The sequence below is a fragment of the Corythoichthys intestinalis genome, chromosome 13 (assembly GCF_030265065.1).
Source record: "Corythoichthys intestinalis isolate RoL2023-P3 chromosome 13, ASM3026506v1, whole genome shotgun sequence".
NCBI classification, from domain to species: domain Eukaryota; kingdom Metazoa; phylum Chordata; class Actinopteri; order Syngnathiformes; family Syngnathidae; genus Corythoichthys; species Corythoichthys intestinalis.
Window position 1 is genome coordinate 5701282 of NC_080407.1, and position 14833 is coordinate 5716114.

A 14833-nucleotide genomic window follows, 5' to 3' on the forward strand; every position below is an offset into this window, starting at 1 on the left:
CTTAGGCCCCCAAACAGTAGGGGGCCCCCAACCAGCTGCCCTTGCCCCAACGAGCAAGGACTTGGGCCACCGGAGCCAGCAGCACGCCTGAACAATATTGGAAAAAACTATTGTTGCAATTTTTGGGGGGTTTGCGATATATTTCGATATTATATTGCGATATTAAAAAAAAATGTATATATATTTTTGAAAAGAAATTTTCACTAAATGACTTGAATAGCTGTTTGGAAAGACTTTGGATGAGTCAGCATCACCACAGTGTACAGTGATCCCTCGTTTTTCACGGTTAATGGGGACCAGAACCCGCCGCGATAATTGAAAAACCGTGAAGTAGCGCACCCCCCCAATTTTTTTTTTTCTTTTTTTGTGCTCAATGTATTTATTCGGATTTAGCATTGGAAAGAGATAAATATAAGATGTTTTTTCCTCACTTTTCCCCCCAAAGTGATTTTAAAAATGTATATAAATAAATGGTTTTTAAGCACTTCAAATGTCATAATTATGATCAGTTTTAAACATAACTGTCCAACCAAATCATTTTTGAACAAGAATAAAGTACTGTAGTAGATAAATGATTGGCTTTATTAAATGCTTCTGTTTATCTACCTTAGCTGTGACCGTTGGAGTGACATGTAGAAATTTCAAACTCCTCATGATCACTTCTGGCATTTTTATGTCTCCAACGTCTCCACACACACACACACACACACACACACACACACACACACACACACACACACACACACACACACACACACACACACACACACACGCATTCATTCCAGTGCTGCTTCCTTGCAGAAACTGTTTAACAAGTTAAACGATGATTGACAGATTGCTGCCCGGCTTCTTCGGCCAGATCAAAGCCATCAATAACATTAATAAACAAGTGCCGCAGTGACTGAGAGGAACAAAGGGCTGGGAGAGGGAGGGTGTGAGGCTGTGCGCAGAGGAAAAAGCAAGGCGTATGTGGATTAAAAAAAAAAACAACTATCGCACGTGCTTGCGATGGGACTATCACGCATGCTCACATCGCGATGGCGATGTTTAAACGATATATCTTTCAGGCTTACCCCCAACTATTCGTCATGTATAATTATGTCAGCATACCAAACAAAAAATAACAAAACAAAAAAGAAAGCCATTTGAATGCTGCATTTATATTATCTCTCCCCCCCACACACGCACTACAATGGACTGTTCCATGACGACGGACTGAGTATCTGTCGCTTAGCTTCATTTAACGCCGTTTAGCTTCGCCTAGCTACATTTAGCATCGCTTAGCTCCGCTTAGCTGTTCGTTAGCTTCACTTAGCTCTCCCCCGTTTTTCACGCCACTAAGCTCGCTATTTTTACAGCTCACTTGCTACTTTGCACGTCGGCTATCGTTTATTTCGAACACATGAGCGAACGTGCTCTCCATGAGAGCCAAAGTGCAGTGAGGGAGAAGTTGAGAACAGGCCGCTAATGCCTCTTTTAACTTTCTTCTTCTCCTTCACACCGAACATAAAATACACGACAGCATACCCTGTGACGAAACAATGCAGTACAGTTCCAACCAGTCACACAAAAACACTCAACAGCTGGTTAACAACATTAACAAAAACAAAATGGAGTTAATCCCACATACTTCAGGATTAATATTATAATATGTTGAGTAAATACTACAGAATATAGATTCTACACTAAGAATAGCTTTCAAATGACACTCTTTATGACAAATATGGTTGGCAATGAATAATTATTATAATTATTATACTACTATTATATATAATAGTATACTATAATAATAATGTCAGAATTTTTTTTAAAGAATTGTTTTAAATAATGTTGGAAAGGCAAAGTCAGTGTTCTGAATCTGTTTACTTTCCATTCTTTGCACTAGTAAATACTATCAGCATTTAATCTCATTGTTTATTTGTGATTAATTATTGTTATTTACATGATTATTTGTACTTTAATAAAGAATTTAAGCGTTCCAAAATGGTTTTGTGAATCAATAAGTGTCAACAAAAAAATTTATTGCTAAATTAGTAAAAAAAAAAGGAAAATTATTAGATTAGTCGACTAATCGTAAAACTAGTCGGCTGACTAATCAGGAGAAAATTTGTCGTTTAGGACAGCCCTAGTGTACCGGAACATATTTCCTTCACACCCTTCTCACCTTTTTAATCCCTGACCCATGAAGAGGGCCCCTGGATATGTTCGCCTTAGGCCCCAAAATTGCCAAGTCCGCCACTGACTACAGGTCTTAATGCACGAATCCAATTTTTTCGTGTTTTTCTGACTCGAGTCAGGCATTAACTTGACGGTCTGAACTGGACAAGCTGCATAGAAGTGGACCATTTCAAATCCCATCAGGGTGGCCGCCCCACTATTTGAGAAGTACTGAATTAAGTTATGGGTGCTCTATTTTGTGGTGTGTGATATACACGACAGGATTATTGTCTATGTATCTATTCTAACAGGTTGAGCTATTTTAAGCGTGTTTGCAACTTTTGCCATTTTCCAGCTTGTTTCCTTGAAATGTATCGTAAGAGTCGATGGTGAAAAAGCATCTCTTGGGTGCCTGTGGTGCGGCGAACGGTATCATTTTCAGAGCTTCTTGCTGAAGCAGCTGTTGCATATGGAAACAAACTAGATTAGTGGTGAAAGCAAACTAAGCGGCATATCAGGGGACTTTACTTTTCCCCTCAAGCAACCCCAACATCTCGCTATTACCCCCCTCGACAAGCTGATATTGACTTATGGGTTTCTGGCATTGTGATCATCACCGCACGCAGGAAAGGGAAGAGGTTGAACTCCCCGAACAGCTTTGGTTTCAGAAACGGGCCATCTGCCCGGTCCCTCATCGGGCACTCGCTGCCAGTCACCGTGCTTTCAAAGTGCCACGGGGGACGCCCAGAGTTGCCATCATCCATTTGTCGCCGATTTTTTTGCCTGAACAAGTCACGCTGTTGTAAACAACGTGCAAACTCGGTGCCAGTTGGTTTCTAAAACTCCGGCCCGGAGTGGGACTCAAATTGGGAACGCGATCAATTGGTTGTGGAGGTTATTAATGAGCGGTGGCGGGCGGGTATGAAGGCAGGCAGCGCACAGATGGGGTCCAGATGAGACTGCTGGGCTTTTACAGTCTCAAAGAAACAGTAGACTCAATTAGACCACAAAGGCAGCATTGCAAACCTGCTGCTGAGGCCAAATAGTTAGTGGACTTGCCCTGCTGATATCAATAACTGGTTCAGTTTTCGGGGAAAAATGGATTGGACATATATTGCTGTCAAGGGTGTTGAAACAACCGTTCGCTGGCAGTCCTCCCGGTTCAGCCTTACGGCTGACTTGAATTCAAAGTGTTGCGCTGTCGCCGCATCATTTCATTTACGGAGCGGTATTCATCATTTACGAGGTGACATGCGTTCCTTCTTTTTGTGCGAGACTCTTTGCTGAGGCGGCGCGAAACAAAAGCCGGGAAAACGAAAGTGCACACTCATCTGTATTCCAAGGGAAGCGCTGCGTGGTTTGCTAACGATGTCTGTCTATAATGAGGTGGATTAGTGTTGCGAGACTTTTAATATTCTTTACCGAATGCTGAATAAGGCTTTTTTGGCCATGAGTTGGGAAATGGTGAGAAGTTTTCCTACCAAGAAATACAGTGTAGGTATGTATCATATAGTAAATATAACAGAGCTATTTTAATTGTACAGTGCTGGCCAAAAGTATTGGCACTAGGGTTGTTCCGATCATGTTTTTTTGCTCCCGATCCGATCGTTTTAGTTTGAGTATCTGCCGATCCCGATATTTCCCGATCCGATTGCTTTTTTTTGCTCCCGATTTAATTCCAATCATCCCCCATAATTTTTCCCGATCATATACATTTTGGCAATGCATTAAGAAAAAAATGAATAAAACTCGGACGAATATATACATTCAACATACAGTACATAAGTACTGTATTTGTTTATTATGACAATAAATCCTCAAAATGGCATTCACATTATTAACATTCTTTTTGTGAGAGGGATCCACGGATAGAAAGACTTGTAATTCTTAAAGGATAAATGTGACTTTGTATATTGTGACTAAATATTGCCATCTAGTGTATTTGTTGAGCTTTCAGTAAATGATACAGTAGCCATTTAACTGTTGTGCCCAAATGCATGATGGGAAGTGCACCCATGACTTTGCGTAGTGGTACGAATTGATATATCTTCTCTGCGTTGGGAAATAACATAAGGTGTTAAGAAAAAGATCAATTACTACCTTTCTTCTCCTCATTGCTTCCCACGATATTTTTATTCGTAGGGAGATGGGATTGTAAGGCTTTAGCCAATTAAAAAAAAAATGCTCCAAAGGCTGCCAAAATTCACTCTACTCATTTTACGCTGCCTTTTAGCTCTATATCTAGGTAGAACGGCGCCATTACAGATTGAACGCGACAATGCGTGAGTGGGTCGTCCAGCGCATGCGTTAATTGCGTTAAATATTTTAACGTGATAAATTTGTAAAAAAATTAATTACCGCTGTTGACGGGATAAATTTGATAACCCTACCTTAAGCCTAAACTAGACTCTGAATGAGTGTAACATATTATGTCTGTAACTTTAAATACAATTAGAAAATGATTTAATTTATATATATATATATATTTATATATATATATTGAAAAAAGGCATGTCCGATATTTTTTTGCCGATTCCGATACTTTGAAAATGACGTGATCGGACCCGATTGATCTGCATTAATGTCCGATAATGCTCTCCCAGAAAATGATTGCAATTACAAATGCTTTGGTAGTAATAGCTTCATTTATTTTGCTTTAAATGAAAAGACACAAAAGAGAATGAAAAAAAAAAAATTCAATCATTATCATTTTACACAAAACTCCAAAAATGGGCAGGACAAAAATATTGGCACCCTCGCCTAATACTTGGTAGCACAACCTTGAGACTGCGAAGAACCGCTTCCGGTATCCATCAATGAGTTTTTTTTTTACAATGCTCTGCTGGAAGTTTTTGACCATTGTTTTGACCAACAGCTCCAGGTCTCTGGGATTTGAAGGGTGCCATTTTGAGATGTCTCCACAGGTGTTCTATGGGATTCAGGGCTGGACTAATTGCTGGGCACTTTAGAAGTCTCCAGTTCTTTCTCTCAAACCATATTCTAGTGCCTTTTGAATAGTGTTTTGGGTCATTGTCCATCTGGAAGACCCATGACTTCTGAGGGAGACACAGCTTTCTCACACTGGGCCCTACATTATGCTGCAAAATTTGTTGGTAGTCTTCAGACTTCATAATGTCATGCACACAGTCAAGCAGTCCAGTGCCAGAGGCAGCAAAGCAATCCCAAAAAATCAGGGAACCTCCGCCATGTTTGACTGTGGGGACCGTGTTTTCTTTGAAGGCCTCGTTTTTTTCCCTGTAAACTCTATGTTGATGCCTTTTCCCAAAAAGCTCTCCTTTTTCTGATCTGACCAGAGAAGATGCTACCAAAACGTTTATGGCTTTCTCAGGTAAGTTTTGGCAACCTGTGGCCTGGGTTATTTTTTTATGTCTCTGGGTAAGAAGTGGGGTCTTCCTAGGTATCCTACCATAGAGTCTAGGGCTGCAGCTATCGATTTTTTTTTTTTTTTTTTTACAATGCTCTTAACAAATGGTTCTGGCAATATACCTGTAAACTAAATTACAAATGCATTTAAAAACATTAGCTTAAACAAAAACTTGGTTTATGTTGGTCTTAACAGGGAGCAGCTGGATTCAGCCTTGTGAAATGAGGCAGACCAAACACTTTCAAAATATACCATTACAATGCCACTTCAATTAAACAAATACTCAAGCCAACAAAATTTAATTCGAATATTTTTTTTTCTAATCGAATCATTCAGACGCAGATGGACAGTACGGGTTGACACTGTTGTACCCTCGGACTGCAGGACAGCTTGAACTTGTTTGGATGTTAGTCGAGGTTCTTTATCCACCATGCGCACAATCTTTCGTTGCAATCTCTCGTCAATTTTTCTTTTCCGTCCACATTTAGGGAGGTTAGCCACAGTGCCATGGGCTTTACACTTATTGATGACACTGCGCATGGTAGACACAGGAACATTCAAGTCTTTGGAGATGGACTTGTAGCTTTGAGCTTGCCCATGCTTCCTCACAATTTTGCTTCTCAAGTCCTCAGACAGTTCTTTGGTCTTCTTTCTTTTCTCCATGCTCAATGTGGTACACACAAGGACACAGGACTGAGGTTGAGTCAACTTTGATCCATTTTAGCTGGCTGCAAGTGTGATTTGGTTATTGCCACCACCTGTTATGTGCCACTGGTAAGTAACAGGTGCTGTTAATTAGAGGCGTGCGAAATTTCTGATTCCTAGATTGTTCGCGATTCGGCCGTGGAAGATTCGAGAACGATTCATAAACATCCGAATTCCGATCATTGAATTATACCAGGTAAAGCGGAAATAGAACACAGTCAGCGTGGTCTTTGGGACGCCGCGGTTTTCGGGACGCAATGAGGAACGGATCAAGAGTAAAATATCTTGTTTAACTCATGCCGCCCAATAAAAAAAAACAAACAAAAAAAAACAATCATACCTGGCGGCGGCCGACAGCCGCTACAAACAGCGACCGGTTTCTAGTTGCTACAAACAAACAGGTATCACATATTGTAGAACTAGATGTGAAATGACAGTAACGACAGTGTTGGAACATATGCAAAGAACTAGATGCGAAATGACAGACTTGCCGCCATCTTAAAGCAGTATACTTCTCAAGAAGGCTCTGTTGTAGCAGACCTAATTACTTTTGATCTAAAATATCCCTAAATTGGCAAAATCTTGACTTGAATCTATCTTTAAATGATGAAACAGTTTTAAAACTTTGACATGTCGAAAGTAGACTGATGGGAAATTATGGAATAACGGGAACAATTTTGACAACTTTAACGGTTGATTCACGACATTCAATTAATTGAACGTAGTTTAAAACTTTTGATACAGAATGGGGACTTGAGTATTTTATTGACTGTTTTTAAGTGTTAACTTGATATTAAAATAGTTTGGTTTAGCCTGAGAGGATTTTTGAACAATTTTGGAACTAGTGTACAAAACATTAAAAGTGTGGTGGGGTGCATCAATAATCGATTTATAATCGAATCGGAGCCTCTGAATCGTATTCGAATCGTTAAGTGCTCAAAGATTCCAAGCTCTACTGTTAATAACACAAATTAGAGATGCATCATATGATTTTTCAAAGGTTGCCAATACTTTTGTCCGGCCCATTTTTGGAGTTTTTTGTAAAATGATAATGATTTCCCCCCCCCCATTCTCTTTTGTGTGTTTTCATTGCAAGCAAAATAAATGAAGATATTACTACCAAAGTATTTGTAATTGCAATCATTTTCTGGGAAAAATTGAGCATTATCTGACAGAATTGCAGGGGTGCCAATACTTTTGGCCAGCACTGTAGATGTGTGCATTCAAGCAGGGCCGGCCTAGGCCATAAGTAAAATAATGCAAAGGGGCCCATATTTTTGCCCACCATTTCGTCACAGTGTACTGTGAAACCCATACATGCAATCCAAACCATACGTCCATATTTTGTATATTATTCAGATTTTGTTGCACTGCATACTTCAAACTTCTCACCCCAAATGATTGTCAGTACTTACAGTAGATAGCGCCAAACCTTTTTCTAAAAGAGGAAAGAAAAGTTAAGGAAGAACTTTTATTTTTTTAAGCCTGTAATCAAGTATCAAAACTCACAAAAGTCAAATAAGGCAAACTGTAGTAAATAAAATAGAATATAAATTAAACAATTGCCAGATTGGGGGCCCCCTAGTGTTCAGGGGCCCTAACCAGCTGCATAGTCTGCCTATTGGCTGGGCCGGCCCTGCGTTCAAGTGTACGAGTGCTATTTCTTTTCTGTTTGTGTCCACTGGAAAAGCAACTGTGCTTCCTTAAAGTTACAATTCCCAGGCTGGCCAGACCCCCTTTACACTAGAGCAGGTGGGGGGGACTCAGTGAGCTTAGTGAGTGGCTGTAGACAAAGACTAAAGTTACACACACGCAAGCACAAAATACTACGATTGACACAGTCCTAAACGATTTGATACCTAATCTCAGCTATAAACCACATGCCGTTTTAATGCAAGGTCGTAACCCCTATAAGTGAGGCACTCAAATTTTTTTCTATATTACGTACCAGTGATAAAATGCTTAGCTCTTCAACAAAAAACTTCATTTTAAAAGAAACAGTCTTAAATTTGAGGTAAAAATGTGCTAAAATTCATCAGTTTTATCTCCAGGAAAGTAATTTTGACATTTCGCACTCTTTGGTTTCAACTTCCCTCTTCCTTCCTGGCTCTCCAGTGCCATTTCTAACTGAGCCGACTTCCACCGCAGCTGGAGAGAGTCAAAACAGCTGAAAAACGGTATAAAACGTGTGAAACCAATTGTACGAACGTACTCCCGTTGGAGAGGATCCCAGATTTTTTTCCCTCAGATGTTCTGAACATTGAATTTAAATCCATCAATTTGTCCTGTCTGGACAATCTACATAATATCACTGTGGAAATATATGAACGCATACTGTGACAATGGTTATAGCGGGGCAAAGATGCTGTATTTTGTCGAGCTGGAACGCAACGCTCACCCACGCCGCCTCATTAAAAGAGCAGCGGCTTGACTCCGGGCACACGGGTGGCGCGGTTGAACCGGTATCACGTAAACACTTCGTTGACTGCAGTTAAAGCGAGCGTAATGATGAAAATAAGCTGGTATACGAGCCTGAAGTCTCATTAGGCTGACAGCTTGCACAAAAGTCAAAATAAACAAGCTTTAACTTCTATGTTGGAAAATAGCAACCTTGTGATGATGACAGATTCAAACATCATTAAGTACACTAATATCTGTTGATTCATGATAGTGAGAAGACTCACCATTTGCGTCTGACTCCGAGGGCTTCCGTTGATATCCTCCACCTTCTCATTGGCTGCACGAGAGAAGACATGAAGAGATGTTTACCATCCTACCACAGCATCCGGGCGTGTGTGCAGGAGCGTAGGAAGGGGTGTGTGAGCGTGCGCGTGAGGTGTCTGGGAAGCAAAGCCGCCTAATTCGTCAGCTGCTGGCAGAGAATTACTGACAGGCCAGAGCGTGGCCTCATTGTCTGTTTCGGGGCAAGCAGGGAGGGTTAAGTTTCAATCCGACGGAGAGGGGGAGAAAAAGAGAGAGAGCGCGCGCGCCGGTGAGGGAGTTCAAGGAAGTACGAGTGACAGATTTAGGAGGATGCACAGCATCAGTGAGAGGTAATGGAGAAGAAATAGTCTGCTCGATGAGACAAAAGATGAAGCAGTGATGGAGGCGCAAAGAAAAGTTAGGGAAGTTTTCAAAAGTCTTGTACTCAAGTGTCACTTTTTATTTAGGAATTTGAAAAAAAATAAAGGAGCCAGGTCAGTATATGGTAAGCCGAATGAAAGCTCATGTGTACTCAACAAACTTTTATTGAATTTAGATTTATGTCTAATACTTTTCCAATTTTGAATTCCTTCATTTTGACTTCTAATTTTTAATGGGTTACCCACATAAATGATTTTATTATTAAAAGAATCAGCCAATTAGTTGAGATGAAATTTCACATTTATCAAAAACCACCCAAAAAAGGCTGAAGTCATTACAAAAAACAAAACAAAAAGATTGGTAGGAAATTCTATTTTATCAATGGGATGAATGAAGTGAAATGTCCTGTCTGTAGACTACCGTAATTTCCCAAATATAACGCACAGTTTTTTCCCCCCATAATCAACTTGTAAAATCATGGTGCTCATTATACACGGGTACAGGAATGGAGACAGAAAAAACCCCCAAAAGAAATATATATATATATATATATATATAATAGGGCTGTCAAACGATTAAAATTTTTAATCGAGTTAATAACAGCTTAGAAATTAATTCATCCTAATTAATCGCAATTAATCGCAATTCAAACCATCTACAAAATATGCTATATTTTTCTGTAAATTATTGTTGGAATGGAAAGATAAGACACAAGACGGATATATACATTCAACATACTGTACATAAGTACTGTATTTGTTTATTATAACACTAAATCAACAAGATGGCATTAATATTATTAACATTCTGTTAAATCGATCAATGGATAGAAAGACTTGTAGTTCTTAAAAGATAAATGTGTGTTATAGATATTTTATATTAAAACCCCTCTTAATGTTTTCGTTTTAATAAAATTTGTAAAATTTTCAATCAAAGAATAAACTAGTAGCTCGCCATTGGTGATGTCAATAATTACACAATTCTCATGGTGCCTAAACCCATAAAATCAGTTGCACCAAAGCGCCAGCAGAAGGAGACAAAAAAAAAACACAACAAGTGGCCATGGCACTGCTGTCATTTTAATGTTTGAACGGGGCATGTGCGTTAATTACGTCAAATATTTTAACATGATTAATTAAAAAAATTAATTACCTCCCGTTAACGTGATAATTTGACAGCCCTAATATATATATATATAAATATATATATATATACATATATAAAGACTGATTTTTTTTTTTTTTATTGACACGGCCATGTTGTATTGAAGAAAACGCATGCAGCGATCCGTTGCCGACCATTACGTTACATGACGTCACCATTTTGTTTTGGTAATACTTCACTCTAATTGGTCGAATAATTCCGTCTGTGTTAAATTCTGCTTTTTTCACTCTTCATAAATCACAGAATTTAGTTTCTTGAACTCATTTGAGTCAACATTTATTGCAACTCGGCAACTCTGACCATAACAAACTTAACACAACACAGATTTCCTGTGTCCGTCAACTATATCTGTCCCTTGGGAAACTCAAACCCAAATAACAATAGTTCCTCTTGTTAAAGTAGCAATGCGCTCGTTCCGATTTCTGACTTCGGTCCTCACTTTTATTTTACCGTATCAATCCATGGAAGAAACATTTATTCATCATGAGGAAACGAGCAAGTTATACAGCAGCCTTTAAAAAGAAAAGTCACATCTGTTTTGTTTTCTCCTAGATTCTGGTAAGTTGGAGAAGTTGTCAAATCATATTATTACCGTAAATATTGTCAGTTTATGGTAATGTTTTGAACTACCAATGTGCTATGCTTGTGCTGTGTTTCACCAGTCAGTAAAATGACATTTCTGTATCTGTACACGAGCTCTGTTTTCTTGTATTCTTCTATTTATTGGTGCTAAAATTAGGGTGCGCGTTATACACGGGTACAATAATTTCCCCTAGATTTTACAAGTAAATTTGGGGTGTGCACCTTATATTCAGGAAATTACGGTAGTCCATTTGAAAGACTGAATATTTCCGCTGGCCTCACTAGATGATCCGAATGCTTGTAATGAAACCTGCCAGCAGATGGTCGGAAACTGTCATCCGAGCCAATTTAAGTGCCGGTTGATCAACTTCAAAGTGTCCGACCGTCAGCCTTTATTTTGCATTGCTCAACTTAATTAATGTCACTTAGCCCATTAGATATACTATACAGTGTCTCTCCATCAGGTGGCTCTTCAAAATGTTGCACTATGGTAATTAATGAGTTAAAATAAGAGTTATGTATTACAGTTTTTTTTTGCATTGTGTGTGTACCTATGATCTGAATGATCTGTGCCAGCAGTACTCCATCAGTGACATCCTGGCTTAGATCCTTGATGAGGCGAGGACAGCCCGACTTGGCCAGGTAGTGATTGGCCCAGTCTGTGTAAATCTGTAAACACATAGCATTACATTCAGTAAATTTTGTGCATTGCGTACTTCTATCAAAACTGGGCATATTAGATGCAGTAAAGCTGTTTTTGCATATTTTACAACCCTAGAGTGAGTTGTTGCGAGCCAACTCAACCGTTGCTCTTTTTATCTTAATTACTACGCGATTAAGAACTGTGACAATTTAGTCATTGGCTATTAATGTTTTACTGTGTGACACTATTTCCTGTTCTACCAGGGAAGTTACAATCTGCTTTATTTAACTCATGGGATGCCATTGACAGCGATAGATGTCCAATCTATTTTGGTACCCGTGTCATGGATGTAGAAAGGTTTAAGTAGCATAACATTAGACAGTTCATCTACAGTTTTTTCACTCCATAAAGTGACTGTTAAGAGACAGTTTGTCAGCCCAACAACAGACTGAACTCAACAGCTGCTGCCATTCTCCCAAACGCAAACCCCCTTCAGCCTCTTGAGTGGTCCTTAAACATCTGATAAAGAACGTATTCGTCACACAAAACCTGAACTGGATGATATTTAGCTTTGTATTTGACATCACATGTCAGGTTTTTCCATCGGAGGACAAAAACAGGTCACCTGTATTAGCCTAGCTACCTCTTCAGAATGCGAACAATCAATGGAAAAAGTGAAATAACTGAATACAGGTTCTATATTCTACTTTCTTCAAAATTAAAACCTTTGCTCTTATTACTGTTTTGCACAATTGTGACACTCTTTCAATGAACTTCAATATGCAAAGACCTGAAAAGGTTCTCACTTCACAGGTATGCCTTATCAGGGTTAATAAGTGAAATTTATTGCCTTTTCAATGGGGTTGGGACCATCATTTGTATTGCATTGAATGCGGTGTGTCCAAACTTTTGGCTTGTACTGTACAGTGGGGCAAATAAGTATTTAGTCAACCACTAATTGTGCAAGTTCTCCCACTTGCAAATATTAGGCTACGTTCATACTACAGGTCTTAATGCACGAATCCGATTTTTTGTCATATCTGTTTTTTTGGCGTGCACGTTCAGACTGCCTTTGTCCATTGAGACCATTCAAGTATTAAGCATGCGCACTAATTCGCAGTCCGACAAGCGCTGAGCAAGATGCGCAGAAGTATCAAAACAAATGAAAGTATATGGATCGATAGCATGCACGCACTGTCCGTGCATGTCCCTAACACATACGCGCACGGTTTGCCCCGACTCTCGGCCGTGTAAGCAATGTTGAAATATTGCTTACATGGAGCAGACAGAAAACCGATCATTCTCAGGCTTATCCTCAACTCATTTTTATTTTTTTTATGACTGTTGTCAAGTCCGACCCTTCCTAAAAATCCGTGTTCAAGGCAAGCTAGGCGCTAAAAAGCTGCACCACTACCGTGGCGTCTCTTTCGCTTTTTGATGACGCAATTGCTGCATGAATTCCGATTTGAGAGACTGGACAGTACAGACCGCCGCGACAGTCTGGAAAAATGTGGCCCAGATCGGATTTGAACCACATACGAAAGTGACCCAGATCAGATTTGAAATGGTCCAGTTCTATGTGACTTGTCACGTTCAGACCGTCAAGTTAATGCCTCACTCGAGTCGGAAAAACACGGAAAAAATCGGATTCGTGCATTAACACCTGTAGTCTGAACGTAGCCTTAGAGAAGCCTGTAATTGTCAACATGGTTAAATCTCAACCATGAGAGACAGAATGTGGAAAAAAAACTTAGAAAATCACATTGTTTGATTTTTAAATAATTTAGTTGCAAATCATGGTGGAAAATAAGTATTTGGTCAATACCAAAAGTTCATCTCAATACTTTGTTATGTACATTTTGTTGGCAATAACGGAGGTCAAACATTTTCTGTAACTCTTCACAAGCTTTTCGCACACTGTTGCTGGTATTTTGGCCCATTCCTCCATGCAGATCTCCTCTAGAGCAGTGATGTTTAGGGCTGTCGTTGGGCAACACGCACTTTCAACTCCCTCCGCATATTTTCTATGAGGATGAGATCTGGAGACTGGCTAGGCCACTCCAGGACCTTCAAATGCTTCTTGCGAAGCCACTCCTTTGTTGCCCTGGCTGTGTGTTTGGGATCATTGTCATGCTGAAAGACCCAGCCACGTCTCATCTTCAATGCCCTTGCTGATGGAAGGAGATTTTCACTCAAAATCTCTCGATACATGGCCCCATTCATTCTTTCCTTTACACAGATCAGTCGTCCTGGTCCCTTTGCAAAAAAACAGCCCCAAAGCATGATGTTTCCACCCCCATGCTTCACAGTGGGTATGGTGCAATTCAGTATTCTTTTTCCTCCAAACAAGAGAACCTGTGTTTCTACCAAAAAGTTCTATTATGGTTTCATCTGACCATAACACATTCTCAAAGTCCTCTTCTGGATCATCCAAATGCTCTCTAGCGAACCGCAGACGGGCCTGGACGTGTACTTTCTTCAGCAGGGGGACACGTCTGGCAGTACAGGATTTGAGTCCCTGGCGGCGCATTGTGTTACTGATAGTAGCCTTTGTTACTGTGGTCCCAGCTCTCTGTAGGTCATTCAGTAGGTCCCCCCGTGTGGTTCTGGGATTTTTGCTCCCCGTTCTTGTTATCATTTTGACGCCACGGGGTGAGGAGGGAGTTGAAAGTCCATGTTGCCCAATGACAGCCCCAAAACATAGCTCTAGAGGAGATCTGCATGGAGGAATGGGCCAAAATACCAGCAACAATGTATGTGAAAAGCTTGTGAAGAGTTACAAAAAAACGTTTTGCCTCTGTTATTGCCAACAAAGGGTACATAATTATTAAGTATTGAGATGAACTTTTGGCATAGACCAAATACTTATTTTCCACCATGATTTGCAAATAAATTCTTTAAAAATCAAACAATGTGATTTTCTGTTTTGTTTTTTTTCCACATTCTGTCTCTCATGGTTGAGTTATACCGATGTTGACAATTACAGGCCTCTCTAATATTTTCAAGTGGGAGAACTTGCACAATTAGTGGTTGACTAAATACTTATTTGCCCCACTGTAAATCTTGACACTGTTCGTCTTCAATGGTTGGTTCAAGCTCAGTTGTTGTTGAAG

The 14833-nt window shown here is 39.7% G+C and overlaps 1 protein-coding gene across 15 annotated transcripts in view; it reads right to left on the reverse strand.

Moving 5' to 3' along the window:
* Window positions 1–14833, reverse strand: part of nav3 (neuron navigator 3) — a 241299-nt gene that overhangs the window by 138756 nt on the left and 87710 nt on the right. For all 15 annotated transcript variants that reach the window (XM_057854376.1, XM_057854382.1, XM_057854381.1 and 12 more), the window contains exons 2-3: window positions 11629–11746; window positions 8932–8984 (exon numbers count right to left, since the gene is read on the reverse strand). In XM_057854376.1, coding sequence (XP_057710359.1) covers window positions 8932–8984; window positions 11629–11746 — 171 coding nt within the window. The remainder of the gene's footprint in view (window positions 1–8931; window positions 8985–11628; window positions 11747–14833) is intronic.